The sequence below is a fragment of the Hypanus sabinus genome, unplaced genomic scaffold (genome assembly GCF_030144855.1).
Source record: "Hypanus sabinus isolate sHypSab1 unplaced genomic scaffold, sHypSab1.hap1 scaffold_393, whole genome shotgun sequence".
NCBI lineage: Eukaryota > Metazoa > Chordata > Chondrichthyes > Myliobatiformes > Dasyatidae > Hypanus > Hypanus sabinus.
In genome coordinates this window covers 365,595-381,116 of record NW_026781280.1, presented here as the reverse complement: position 1 = coordinate 381,116, position 15,522 = coordinate 365,595, and the positions used below count along the sequence as shown (strand labels likewise).

Here is a 15,522-nt window from a genome sequence, read left to right as displayed (position 1 = left end):
ATGGTGGTAAAAAGAGAGAACAGTCGCTCTAGATTTTATCCATCATCTTTACAAATGTACATACGAATTATCACCTAAAGTGAATTGTCATAAGTGGTATCATCAAATGAATGACCACGCCACAGCCAGGCAAGGCTTAACACATAAGTCGTCTCCACAGGATATCCCAAATCAGATCCACTCCTGTGGATCAAATGAGGTGACAACCACACATTCGATGTACGGTGAATCGATAATTAGCCCACCCTTGTGAGGAAAGTTCCAAACAGTGATCCTTGGCTACTAGTTCCCTGGTTTTGATCCTTCCATTTTTCCTCCTTTGTCTCCGTCTGACTCTGAGTGTCTGTGTCCTCAGTTAAAACTAAACAAGCTGCGAGCGATGTAAACAAGCTGCAAGTCAGACTGATTCACTTTCTTAATTTCTCTCTCTCTCTCTCTTAAAATGACAGTCTACAGCAAACAAAACCAAAGGATTCATAACAATGGCCTCTCCTTACTGTGAACTGACTGGTGTGCCAAGAGGTGGGATGACTGAGTGAATCCTTTCCCATATTCTGAGCCTCTCTCTAGTGTGAACTCGCTGATGACTCTGTAGGGTGGATGACTGAGTGAATCTCTTCCGACAGAATAAGCAGGTGAACGGCTTCTCCCCAGTGTGAAGTCGCTGGTGTCTCTGCAGGGTGGAAGAGTCAGTGAATCCTTTCCCACACACTGAGCAGGTGAACGGCATCTCCCCACTGTGAACTCGCTGGTGTCTCTGTAGGTTGGATGACCGAGTGAATCGCTTCCCACATTCTGAGCAGGTGAACGGCTTTTCCCCAGTGTGAACTCGCTGGTGTCTCCGTAGGGTGGAAGAGTCAGTGAATCTCTTCCCACAGTCTGAGCAGGTGAACAGCTTCTCCCCAGTGTGAATTCGCTGATGTACCAGTAGGATGGATGACACAGTGAATCCTTTCCCACAGACTGAGCAGGTGAATGGCTTCACCCCAGTGTGAACTCGCTGGTGTCTCTGTAGGTTGGATGACTGAGTGAATCCTTTCCCACAGACTGAGCAGGCGAATGGCTTCACCTCAGTGTGAACTCGCTGGTGTCTCTGTAGGTTGGATGACAGAGTGAATCCTTTCCCACAGACTGAGCAGGTGAAAGGCTTCTCCCCAGTGTGAACTCGCTGGTGACTCTGTAGGGTGGATGACAGAGTGAATCCTTTCCCACAGACTGAGCAGGTGAATGGCTTCACCTCAGTGTGAACTCGCTGGTGTCTCTGTAGGGTGGATGACAGAGTGAATCCTTTCCCACAGACTGAGCAGGTGAATGGCTTCTCCCCAGTGTGAACTCGCTGGTGACTCTGTAGGTTGGATAACTGAGTAAATCTCTTCTCACAGACTGAGCAGGTGAACGGCTTCTCCTCAGTGTGAATTTGCTGATGTACCAGTAGGCGGGATGACAGTGTGAATCCCTTTCCACAGTCTGAGCAGGTGAACAGCTTCTCCCCAGTGTGAATTCGCTGATGTACCAGTAGGGTGGATGACAGAGTGAATCCTTTCCCACAGACTGAGCAGGTGAACGGCCGCTCCCCAGTGTGAACTCGCTGGTGAGCCATTAGGTCAGATGACAGAGTGAATCCTTACCCAGAAGTTCAGCAGAAGACCAGCCTCTGCCCGGTGTGAACTGATTGGTGTGTCCACAGGTGCGATGACCGACTGAACCCCTTCTCACACACAGAACAGGTGAATGGCCTTGTCCAGTGTGAACTTGCTGATGTACCTTTAGTTGAGATAACCGAGTGAATCCATTCCCACTGTCTGGGCAGGTGAATGTCCTTTTTCCTGTGTAAAATGATGGGCGTGCCAGTTGGTCAAAATCACCGAGTGAATTCCTCCCTACAGTCTGAGCAGGAAGGGTGGACAATTGGATCCCTTGCTCCACTTCTTAAGTATCTAGGCAGAGACAACAAAACTGGTGTGTCATGTTTGAGCTTCCTGGAGATGAATTCCTTCTCATTTTTAACCTGTAAAAAAATTTACAAAATCCATCAATGGGTGTAGGACAACATTTCAGATGAGATTACTTGAGTTGCCAAGGTTTGATCTGGTATCACACTGTTACAGTGAGGTTCACCCCAAGTTGGACAGAGAAATCATCTCCTGACTGGGCGGAGAGCTGGTATCTGGAATGACCATCAATTATCTGATGCTCTTCCTGTCTCTTTAACAATGGGGCATTTCTGCCATCACCAGTCTGTGACCTGGCTCAGTTTGACTCCCTCCATTGGTATTATTCCCGGCTCCTGCTGAGCGGCATGTGTTCCTTGTCCCACAGTGACTGAAACACTCTCATGCAAATTGTCTTTCTTGACGTGCAGCTGGGATCTTCTCTTGTGTATTATTAACAAAATCCCACAATTTTAACGCCATTTAAAAAATTCCTGCTGAAATGACTGGTTGGTCCGCACATCTGTTAAAAGGACTTAGTGAATTTTTGCATTATTTCAGGTTCTTGTCGCAATCATAGAAAATTTCAACACAGAAACAGGCCCTTTGGGCCATCTAGTTTGTGCTGAACTATTTAAACAGCCCACTCCCACACCCCTACCATCCAGGTATCTACACAAACCTCTTAAACGTTAAAATCGAGCTCGCATGCACCACTTGTGCTGGCTGCTCATTCCACAGCCGGATGACCGTCTGTGTGAAGAAGTTCCTCTCATGCTCCCCTTAACATTTCACCTTTCACCCTTAACCCATGGCCTCTGGTTGTAGTCCCACCCAATCTCAGTGGAGAAAGCCAGCTTGCATTAACACTATGTGTGCCTCTCTATCACAATCAAATCTCCCCTCAATCTTCTACATTCCCAGGAATAATGTCCTGATTTGTTCAATCTTTCCTTATAATCCAAGTCCTCCAGACATGGCAACATCCTTGTGTATTTTCTCTGAAATCTCTGAACTTCTTTTACATCTTTCCTGTAGGTAGGTGACCAAAACTGCACATAATACTCCAAATAAGGCCTCACCAATGTCTTCTACAAGTCATCTATTGTTGTCACTACTGTGGTTCATGCAGGGCAATGGGCTAAAATATTTCCTTCCATCCCTATCTAACTGTGATACCACTTTCAGTGAATTAAGGACTTGTATTCCCAGGTCCCTTTCTTCTACAACACTCCTCCGTGCCCGACCAGTCACTGTGAAAGACCTCCCTTGGTAGGTCAGACCAAATGCCACAACTCACACTGGTCTGCATTAAATTCCATTTTCCATTTCTCAAACCATTTTCCCACCTGGTCCAGATCACACTGCAAGCCATGATAGTCTTCTTGCAGCCGCTAAACCCCCAGTCTTGTTGTCATCCACAAATTTTCTGATCCAGTTAACCACACTATCATCCAGATTACAGATATAGATGACAAACAACAACAGATCCAGCACTGATCCCTATGGCACACAACTAATCACAGTATTACAGTTATAGATGCAACCATCTGCTACCACACTCTGGCTGCTCCCAAAGACAGTGTCTCATCCAATTTACTGTCTCATCTAGAATGCTGAGTGACTGAACCTTCTTGACCAACCTCCCATATGAGACTTTATCAAGTGCCTTGCTAAAGTCCATGTAGACAACATCTACTGCCTTGCCTTCATCAACTTCCCTGATAACTTCCTCGAGAGACTCTGAAAGATTGGCTAGTGCCATGACACACCTATACAAATACTTACAGTATATACTTGGTTCCTGCACACACATTCCAATAACTTTCCCAGTTCTGATGTCAAGCTCACCAACGGATAACTTCCTAGTGTATTTTTACAGCCTTTCTTGAACAGCAGAACAACATTGTCTGTCCTCCAATCCTCCAGTACCTCACCTGTCACTGAGGATGATTTAAATATCTGTGCTAAGGCCCCAATAATTTCTGCACTTGTCTTCCGCAGGGTCCTGGTGAACAACTTGTCAGGCCCTGGGGATTGATCCACACTAATTTGCCTCAAGACAGCAAACCCCTCCACCTCTGTAATCTGTACAGGGTCCATGAAGTTATTGCGGCTTTGCCTCACTTCTATAGACTCTGTGTCCATCTCCTGAGTAAATACGGATGCAAAAAAAATCTCCCCAAGTCTATGCTATCCTTCATATGGATTACCATTCTGATCTTCCAGAGGATTAATTTTTTTTCCCTTGCAATCTTTTTTGCTCTTAACATGTCTGCAGAATCCCTGAGGATTCTCCTTCACCTTGACTGCTGGGGCAAACTCATGGCTTCTTTTATTTCTTTCATAAGTGTTCACTTGAATTTCCTGTATTTCATAAGTACCCCATTTGCTCCTATCTGCCTGTACCTGGTATGCACCTCCTTTTTATTGATCTGGGAGAGGAAAGCCAAAGGGGTGATAGATCTGCATGGTGGGAGGTGGGGGTAAGGAGGGTTAAACTAAAGTTGCAGGGGGAATGGGAGCCTGAATAACAGAACAGATAGTGGTGGGGTTGTGGAGAAAGATTTTGTTCAGGCCTCAGACAAAGTCAGGAATGAAAAAGTTGAGTGTGGTGCAGTGAATATGCTGAGCCCTGTATATTTCAATACAAGGAGCAGCGTAGGAAAGGCGGATGTGTTCAGGCCATGATCAACACTAGGATCTGGCAACTGTGGACTGGGACAGGCTGCTTTATGGCAAAGGTGTGCTTGGTAAATGGGAGGCCTTCAAAGCAAAATTCTTAAAGTAGAAAGCGGGTATGGCAGAATCAAAGGTAAAGACAGAAACTGTAGGGAAACTTGGATTGCAAGAGATTTTCAGACCCTGGTAAAGCACAAAATGGAATTACATAACAGGGATAGGCAGTCAGTTTCTTATGGAGTATAAGAAATGCAAGAGAACACATAAGAAATCAATCAGGATGGATAAAAGATGGCATGAGGTTGCTGTCACAGAAAAGATGTAGGATAATCCTCAGGGATTCTAGTGATAGATTAAGAGCAAAAGGATTGCAAGGCACAAAGTTGGTCCTCTGGAAGACCAGAATGGCAATCCACGTGCGGAAACAAAGCAGATGGGGGAGATCTTAAATATTTTTCAAACTCTATTTACTCAGGAGATGGACAAAGGGTCTATGGGAGTGTGGAAAAGTGGCATTAACCATTTCAACCCTGTGGAAAACACACTCCTCTGGCCACTCACACGCTCAATACCCCTCATCATTTTATACAACAAAAAATGTCTCTAAATATAAATAAGGAAATTATACATTGCACAACCTACTTTCCATGATTCAGTACATTTACACAGTCAGGTGTGTAAAAAAGGCCTAACAAATATCAGGGACAAATGGGCCCAATTCACCCCAAACACAAACTGTTCCTGCTGCTACCATCCAGGAAACGGTACCACAGCAAAAGGACCAACAGGCTCTGGCACATCATCTTCCACCAGGATCATCACTGATTAATTCATGCTGATACAATTGCATTTCGATGTTATATTGACTGTCCCATGTGCAAACTATCTATGTAAATTACACGTTGCACATTTAGATGGAGATGTAAGGTAAATATTTCTACTCCTCATGTTTATGAGGTATGTATCTAATAAAGTCAATTCAATTCACCCTCTCCACTATCTGTTCTGTCATTCTGGCTCCCATTCCCTCTACAACTTATTTTAACTACATCACCCCCTCCCCTGCTCACTACCACTAGTAAGCCTTACCACTAGGTTATTCATCCCCTCTTGTTCTGTTCCTCTACCTGACGAATCCCCTATCAGGCCTTTGACTTCCCTCTGCCAGGTAATTCCCCCCAACAGTTTATGAAGTGCTCCACCTGTTGTTGTGGGGGATGGCCACTAGAGTACTCTGCGATGCCTATTTAACCTCATTCCCCTTCCTGATTCTTACTCAGTTTCCTGTGTCTTGTGGGTGTGACACCTCTCTGCATGTCATATCTATCACCCCCTCCAACTGCTGGATAATCTGGAATTCACCCATTTCAAGTTGCAGCTCATTGAAGTGCAGGGTTACAAGCTGCACAATCTTGTAGGTGAGGGCATCAGGGACACTGGAGGCCTCCCCTCCTTCCCTCCTATACCCCTCTAATTTGTAATAATCTCCCCTCTAATTTGTAATAACCAGTGTGCAGATAAATCTTGTACTGTGCATTTTTTACCCAGTGACAATATGTGCACAGTGAATTTTATATAGAGAGGTATTCATTTTCACAGCTGGCAAATCACTGTTGATAAGTACTTTGATCGAGTTCATCTGCATTCTCACACAACCTATGTAGCAGGCCTGTAACAGGAAATGGAGGATTTTCTCACCAAATCTTTTGCACATTGTCCATATGTGGTTTGCTTGCTAAATTATGCTTTAAAAAGTCAGATTTCCAAATATCACTCCACTTCTTCCCACTTGCAAATTCTCCAGCAACTTTTGCATCACCGAAATGCAAACAAGCATCACTAGTTTCTGTATTCTACATAAATATTCCCCCTGAATCCTCCCCCAATGACTGAGGGTGGTGAATTCAGTGAATGCAATGCCAATGTATATGAAGGGAAGGGCCGTTCTCTATCTCACTGGAGTCTGACACATTTGTGATGTGAAAGCTACTTGTTGCCCGGGGCAAAGTTGTTTGATGTCATTACGTACCCAGAGAGAATGGGACAAAACATGTTCTCACCGGTCGAAAAGTCCAGAGCAAGAGGAGGTAAAGGAAGCAACACACACAAAATACTGCAGGAGTTCTGCAGGCCAGGCAGCATCTGCGGAAAAAAGTACTAATGCAGATTTTCTCAACTGGTGATGTAAAAGATTTTGTTCCCTTTCTCCGAGTTCCTAATCCTTGCATTTAGATAGCTGGAGCTCAGCTCTGTCTGAGAGATCCATCGGTTCCCATTCCCTCATCAGCCGGAAGCTCCCCGGGGTCCGTGTACGGATCGTGGGGCTGAGAGAGGGGGAAGAGGGCAGGACTGTCCCGAGATTGCGGATCACGGTGTCCGGATTTCACAAGAATCGTCCCGAAGTCGCTGCTTAAGAAAACACACGGAGATTCGCTCTTACCTGCAACCGACATTTTCAAAGCCTTCAGTGTACTGCGCGCATGCGTGATACACAGTGACGTCATCATCCTGAACCCTGCGCATTTCATCGGCGCTTCAGCACCGGCGAAATTCTTAACGCATGGCCCCATGGGAAGTCATGGTGCCATTAAACATTTCTGCAAGCACCCGTTCAATGTCCATACCTCATTTTTTTTTATCCTGGGTATCGAAAAAATCTGCAGCTGTTTAACGCAGAGAGCGGCTCCCATAAACAATATACTCAATATCAACGTGTATCTAATGCCAATGTAAAATGCAGATATAAAACACAGGAGATTCTGCAGTTGCTGGATATTCCTCTCCAAAATTACTGCCTGACCTGTTGATTTCCTCCTGTGTTTTGCAGAAATTGACCACCTTTTTTTTTCGATCAACCAGTTTCCAAATGCTTCTAATCTTTCACTTTTAACCACATCGTGCTGGTCTTATTCGTCCTCCTCCTCTGGACCCCATCTCTCTCTGGAGCCCCTGATTCAGGCTGGAAACTCTTTTGTTTCTGAATCTGCACCATCGAAGATTCACTCGCTGGTCTGCTGTCAGATTTTAGAGGTGCATTGTGTTCCGAGACCGCAGGTTCGTTTACTGTGAGTGTCGCTTTAAGGGCCTGAGTGAGGAGGGCTGTGACGTCAGACACAGGCTGCGGCAGCCTGAGGGAGCGGGAGCGGGAGAGGGAGACAAGCTGTTGGAAATTCAGCGTGTGACTGCTATAGGCTGCAACTCTTCCATGCCCAAAAGGTACGGTTGATCTGATCATCGGCACGTAGTGCACAACGGATGTGTGACTGTCACTTCGTATCATCCATATGTGTGGATTTGCTGGAGTATCCTGTGGTATCACTTTTGTCGGCCCCTACCTGGAATCGGGGTGTTCTGTGGTAACCACTTGAAGACGATATTCCTGTTACTGTCACCTGGTGATATTTCTAAGTGGATTTCGGAACTAATCGACGGATAAGATCTTCGGCGACTGTTATTTCGTTCACCCAGCGTGGAATGTGTGTGGAATTCTTCGTAATTGCCTTCTCTCTACGTGTTCGTGTGGATTTACAAATCTCTCCTCTCACTCACTTATTCCGTGGATTACTGAACTTTTCCACTTTACCATCTGAAGACTTTAAGCATTGTTTCCCAAGAGTTTTGGGAGCTATATATACGCATAACACTGTTAACTTCTGTTTACTTCCTTTAATCTTTTATATTTGGAGTAGATACTGTTACGAACCCCGTGACGGGTCAAAGAACCAGCAGAAATAGGAAACAATGTAAAGTAATGCTGTTTATTAGTAACTACGCGATACAGCAATATAAATGCAGATATATCAAACAGGATAGCAATGATTATATGTGTGTGTGTGTGTGTGTGTGTGTGTGTGTGTGTGTGTGTGTGTGTGTGTGTGTGTGGAAATAGGAAAGCCAAGCTTCTTCACGCCTCGGGGTAAATGGATACCGTCTGACGGTGATGAGTGAAGTTCGGTTCAGTTCGTGGGATTGAGTCGAGTAGTGATGGAGAGAGAGAGAAGGAGAGGTTTGAGTCTTCAGGTAAGCTGACGCCGTCGATAGTCCCGTCGTCCTCCGAATTCCTTTGGAGGTCACCGACTGTGACACTACAAACGGGACCGTTCTTCTGTGGTGGAGTTATTAACCCAGGCGAGGGATGGGCACACGAATAACTCCCCACAGGTCACAGCCTTTTCACACTGCGAGAGCCACTGATCGATGCTCCGGATTGATCTTCCAAAACCCACCTTTTTCTGTGGACACAACAAAGCTGATTCAATGTCCAAAACCATGTGTCTGGAGGTCTATCAGCGGACCTCCTACTTATCTCACCGTGCTGAGCCCCAGCTGTCCATCAAACAGTTCCTCCCTTCTCTCTCTGGAAGAACACAGAAGCTGACAGTGTCCTTGTAAAAGTGTCAACAAGCTTGCAGAGAAACCATAACACCGTCTCCGAGCAGTCTTTCTCTCTCTCTCTCTCTCTCTCTCTCTCTCTCTCTCTCTCTCTCTCTCTCTCTCTCTCTCTCTCTCTCTCTCTCTCTCTCTCTCTCTCACTCACTCTCTCTCTCTCTCGTGTTGAACAACTCCCTCTCTCTTTTCAAAAACACAGTTCATAGGGGGAATTCAGGACCCCGTCACAATACTAATGAAGATAGTGGTTTAACATCGAAACCAGACTCCGTTAGTGATCTATTGCTGCTGGTAGGTAACAATTGCAACAACCCAGCTGTCTGAGGCACAGTCCTTTACAGTTGGTGAAAATGACACAAAACGTTGAAAAGAGCGGGGAAGAAGGAGTTTAACCAACTTCGTCCGGAGCCCTGAACAACGTCACAACCACAGTGAGGTCATCGACTTGTTCAGCCCGGAGAAAATCATGCAGGAAATTCATGCAGGTGTATAAGATGATGAGAGGCATTGGTCGTGTGGATAGTCAAAGGCTTTCTCCCAGGGCTGAAACGGCGAACACGAGGGGGAATCGGTTAAAGCTGCTAGGAAGTAGGTACAGACGAGATATCAAAACTATTTTTTTTTAAGCAGAGTGGTGTGTGTGTGTGTGTGGAATGCACCGCCAGCGACGGTGGTAGAGGCGGATACAATAGGGTCTTTTAAGAGACTCTTAGAAAGGTACATGGAGCTTAGGAAAATGGGTGGCTAATGCGGTAGGGTAATTCTAACTATTTTCTAGAGTAAGTTACATGGTCGGTACAACATTGTGGGCCAAAACATCGGTAATATGTTGTAGGTTTCTGTGATTCTACGAAATTGAAGGGAAATCTCCCGTCCCACGGAGTGGTGACTAGTTGCAACTCATCATCTCAGGAAGGGTGAGAGGGGAACGATAGGGAGAGATTTTCATATACTGATATGGAACAGAAACATGGGCAAGGACCAACTGGGTCGAGTGGCCTCTCAAGTGAGACAAGGGATTTGATATAAACTGATTTATCTTTCACAGATTCACAATATTAAACATCAGTCTAGTTTAAGGCTAATATCAGCACAACAGACTCCTCCAATGCTCAGTGACCAGGGTTCAGTCCTGGGTGCGATGAGCAGCCGCAAGACCTGCAGAATCTGACAGTAACAGTCCCTCAAGAACCTGCAGCTGCCTTCAGTCACCGTGATGGTTAAACATTTAACACGGAGCTGATTTGAACTTCCTCCCTGATGTGAAGTTGCTGGTGTTGCAGCATCTGGGATGATTGAGTAAAACTCCTTGCTCACTCCGGACAGAAATGTGGCCTCTATTTAGTGTGAACTCACCGGAGCATCACAAGGTGGGTTAATGAGTCTCTTCGCACACACGGAGCAGGTGAACGGCCGCTTCCCAGAGCGAAGCTTTTGGTGTTTCTGCGATGCCCGACTGAATCCCTTCCAAAATGAGAGCCAGTGAATGACGTCACAGTGCTCTGAACGTCATGGCGATGTATCCAATCAGATCACGGACATGGACAAGTGTTCGGGCTCTCCTTGCAGCGAATGGGGCGTTGTCTTCTCCAGCATCTCCGCCTCCACATTCAAGGATCGGCGGCATTCAAGCGTTGGTGATGCAGCGGAACTAACGAGCTGTTGTGTTTGTGAGTCCCATAGACAAATCCTTTGCTTTTTCTACACTGTTAAAAGCTTACAAAGCACATCAGTGGGTGAAGGACAACACTTCAACTGAAATAATTTTAGTTTCCATGGTGTCTTCTGATTAAAACTCTGTCACATCTCAAAACAATTCAGAAGAACAAGATTTCGTCTTTTAACTGGCCACAGTTCCGGCATCAGGAACAATATCAAACTCTCCGCTTCCCTCTCTGTATCAAAATGGATCATTCCTCCCCTTCATCAGTCTGTGACTGGGCTCAGTTTGTCTGTCTCCTTCGCATTCTGAGCATGCGCCACACACCCACTGAGATCACATTTTATTTACACGGCTGTGACTCAAGACTTTCTGATTATTATGTCCCTCCCGGCATTCGACGGTGGTAAACTCAGTCAGCAATGGTATTGAACATCGGGAGTAGGTGATTAGGCTTTTTCGTTGGAGATCGATAAACTGCCGTTAGCGTGTGGCTGGATGAGTGGGTCGTTTTCAGACTGGAAGGAGGTAGCGTTTGAAGTACCCCAGAGATCAGTCCCTGACCACAGTTGTTCACAGTTTAATGTCCTGGCGGAGGCAGCGAGATAGACAATAGACAATAAACAATAGGTGCAGAAGTAGACCATTCGGCCCCTCGAGTCTGCACCGCCATTCTGAGATCATGGCTGATCATTCACTATCAATACCCAGTCCCTGCCTTGTCCCCATATCCCTTGATTCCCCTATCCATCAGATATCTATCTAGCTCCTTCTTGAAAGCATCCAGAGAATTGGCCTCCACCGTCTTCCGAGGCAGTGCATTCCACACCTCCACAACTCTCTGGGAGAAGAAGCTCTTCCTCAACTCTGTTTTAAATAACTGACCTCTTATTCTCAATCCATGCCCTCTGGTACTGGACTCTCCCAACATCTGGAACATATTACCTGCCTCAATCCTATCAAATCCTTTAATTATCTTAAACGTTTCAATCAGATCCCCTCTCAATCTCCTCAATTCCAGCGTGTACAAGCCCAAACTCTCCAATCTCTCTGCGTAAGACAGCCCTGCCATCTCAGGAATCACCCTAGTGAATCTACGCTGCACTTCTTCAATTGCCAGAATGTCCTTCCTTAAACCTGGAGACCAAAACTGTACACAATATTCCAGGTGTGGTCTCACCAGGGCCCTGTACAAATGCAAAAGAACATCCTTGCTCTGGTACTCAATTCTTCTTGTAACAAAGGCCAACATTGCATTTGCCCTCTTCACTGCCTGTTGCACTTGCTCATTCACCTTCATTGATTGGTGAACTAGGACTCCTAGGTCTCTTTGCATTTCCCCCTTACCTAACTCTACACCGTTCAGACAATACTCTGCCCTCATGTTCCAGCTTCCAAAGTATATGTGAGATGTCCCAGTCTGCTGGTGACGCGGAAAGAGTGGAGTTGGGGGAAGGGACGCCATTCACATGCAATTTCGTAGCTTTGCAATCTGTAAATAGTGCACTGTGGGGCTGCAGTGGCGGGTTCCAATCTGCTAATAAAATTTTCTGACCACACTACATTGATCGGCCGAATCCCAAATAATAACGAGGCAGCCTACATAGAAGAAGTCATCACCCCGACACAGGGGTGTCAAGAAAACAACCTCTTCCTCATTGTGACAAAAACACAGGAGCTGGTTGTGGATTACAGGAGGAATGGGGACAGGGATCAAATTCAACATTTCCAAGTCTATTATTGTCACAAAATGCACAGTTTAATATTGATCATGACACAATGTATTTTATATATTGTTAATGGCATAAAAGATACTTACAGATTGTTACTGACAGAGAATCGTATAATTTGTGTTCCGTGTGTTATCTGAATGTACTTGCCTGTGATGCTGCCACAAGTCATTATTTCTCTGTACCTGTATCTTCCCGTACTTGTGCACTCGGCAATAAATTCAACAGGACCTGAGAAATCTCAGTGAGATTTGATTAGTGATGATCATCTTGGCAGCTCGGTAGGTCGAACGTATGAGACAGTACACTGTTAAATGCAAAACCCTGAACAGTGTCGATGATCAGAGGGATCTTGGACTCCAAGTTCATCGCTCCCTGAAAGAGACTGCACAGATTGATCGGGTGGTTAACAAGGCAAATGACATGGTTGTCTTTATTAGTTGAAGCATTGAGTTCAAAAGTCGGGAAGTTGTGTTGCGGCTGTTACGAACCTGCGGTCGTACTGTGACTGTTTCTTTAAGAGCGCCGGCGTGAGGAGGCGGGGCTATGACGTCAGTCACAGGCTGACAGCGCTGACTGTGGACTGGACGATCAGAGAGAGAGAGCGATCTGCAGACAGGCAGTCGGTCAGTCTAAAGAGAGAGAGAGAGAGAGAGAGAGACTGGAAAAGCTGATCGCTTCGGTTAGTCGCAGCTGAGGCTTGGAACTCTTCTATGCCCACAAGAGTGGGTTGATCATCGGTACACGTAACCACAACGAATGTGTCTGGCTGTCACTTCGTATAATCCATAGGAGTGGATTTTGGAGTTAATCGTTGCCTGGGTATGTTGTGTGGTAACCCCTAGAAGACGGTATTCCTGTGACAGGTCACTTTCGTTAACTCGTATGTGGACGGATTCAGCGGATATCTTCGTCGACTGTTATTTTGAAGTAACGGCTGTTTCTCTACGTTTCACACTGGATTACAAATATCTCTGTTCCATCATTTATTCCGTGGATTACTGAACTTTCCTACTTTACCATCTCAAGACATTAAGCTTTGTTCCCTTAGGCTCGATAGTCTGGGGGTTATATTTACACATATATAGACATAACACTGGTAACTTTATTTCGTTAACTTACTATGTTATAAGTAGATACTAAGAGTAGTTTTAACATCAAAACCAGAATCCAGTGTGAACTCTATTGCTGCTGGTTCGTTTCTAAAACGTCTCAGTTAGTAACACAGTTTTATAAAACTAGTTAGACCACATCTGGAGTGTTTCATACAGTTCTGGTCCCTCCCATTCTCGGAAGGATGTCGGGGCTTTGGAGAGGGCGCAGAAGAGGTTTACCAGGACACTGCCTGGATTAGAGGGCATGAGCTATAATGAGAGGCTGGACAAACTTGTGTTGTTTTCTCCAGAGCGGCGCAAGCTGAGGTGAGACTGGATGGACGTTTATAAGATTATGAGAGGAATAGATAGAGTGGACAGACAATATATTTTTCCTAGGGGTTGAAATGTCTAATACATTTAAGGTGAGATTAGATGTGAGCGGCAAGTTTGCTTCTTTCCACAGAGTAGTGGGTAACTGGCTCTCTGTCTGGGGTGCGAGACCAAACCGGTCACGTAATCCCGTTTCCTGTTCACGTTTTTCCGCAGATCTGCAGCATCTGCGGGTCACTGCTCTACGTGTAAGTGCAGATTCATCTTTCGCCCGTTCAGACAAGGCAGTGAGATCCGGATCTGTCACGTTCTCTCGTTGTGGTGGACAATATGTTTTTTTCTGCAATATTTTCAGCATGTTTCATTCCACAGTGTTTACCTGCTAAGTGCAGCCGATGTTTCTGGTTGTCTGACCCGTTTATGTGAGAATTTAGCCTTTTCTATTTCTCTGAGCTTCTCATAAATGTGTACAGTTCAGTTAAGCTTGACTCCACTACTTCCAAAGCAACAACCCAGTCAGTCAAACAATCGGCACAATTAAAATAGTTTATTACATTTAAAAATATATATTTTTGTACTATTTATATAATTTAACTACAAAATGTATATTCTTATTTTAAGTCACAATTGTTAAAATCTATTGTTATGAATTAGATTCTACTGCTGCCGCAGGGACAACGAATTTCATGACATATGCCGGTGCTATTACACCTGATTCTAATATTGATATGGGAGACCCACCACCAGTTACCTGATCCCAGTTACCGCAGATCGTAATATGAGATTGAAGCGTTTTTCATATATTTGCATTCCTCAGAAAGGACAACAGTTCAGTTTCCTTCTGAGGTTCCAGAGCAGAAGCTCAGTCTGTCTAATATTTCCACGTAATTAAAATGGGAAATTTGTTTATTCTCATAACATACTGAGCTACAGTGAAAATCTTGCCTGACGTACCATCCACACAGATCGATACATTTCAACAGTACATTGAGCTGGTATACGACAGAACAATAACTGTAACAAAGTATTATGGCTGCAGAGAAAGTGCAGTGCAGGTAGACATATGGTTCAGGGTCACGTCGAGTTACATTGTGAGGCCGAGACCATTTTATAATTCATTTGGCTTATAAACACAGACAGGAAACCGCCCTTGAGCTTGTCATTACTAATAACTGCAGGTCTTCTTTTTTTCTCACTTTCTCGTGGCACCAGACAGGGATGTCCATTAACCCCTTTATTATTTAATCTTGTATTGGAGCCTTTAGCTATAACACTACGTGAAGCTAAAAATATTCTCGGTATCTCTACGAATGGAACCACACATAAGATTTCTCTTTATGCAGATGATCTTTTTGTTTTTATTTCAGATCTTGAGGAATCAATTCCTAATCTTTTGGAAACACTTAAAGATTTCGCTAAATTTTCAGGATATAAACTTAACTTGAATAAAAGTGTATTGTTTCTTTTAAATGTCCCTTTTAGTATATATAATGATATTCCTTTTAGAATTGTTAATTACTAAAAAATGTAAACATCTCTATAAAGCGAATATAGTTCCTTTAATGGACGCCAGGAAATAACTATTTTCTAGATGCTATCCACTTACTTTTTCTTTAATAGGTCGTGTTCGTGCTGTGAAAATGATGATTTTACCTAGATTTTTATATATTTTCCAAAATATACCTATCTTTTTAACTAAAAAT

At 44.6% G+C, this 15,522-nt stretch overlaps 1 protein-coding gene across 1 annotated transcript; it reads right to left on the bottom strand.

The window, feature by feature from the left end:
• Window positions 1-433: 433 nt before the first annotated feature.
• Window positions 434-1,951, bottom strand: LOC132388732 (gastrula zinc finger protein XlCGF26.1-like). Its single transcript, XM_059961119.1, has one exon. The coding sequence runs from the start codon at window positions 1,598-1,600 to the stop codon at window positions 494-496; it is 1,107 nt and encodes a 368-aa protein (XP_059817102.1). The 5' UTR covers window positions 1,601-1,951; the 3' UTR covers window positions 434-493.
• Between the last annotated feature and the right edge of the window lie 13,571 nt (window positions 1,952-15,522).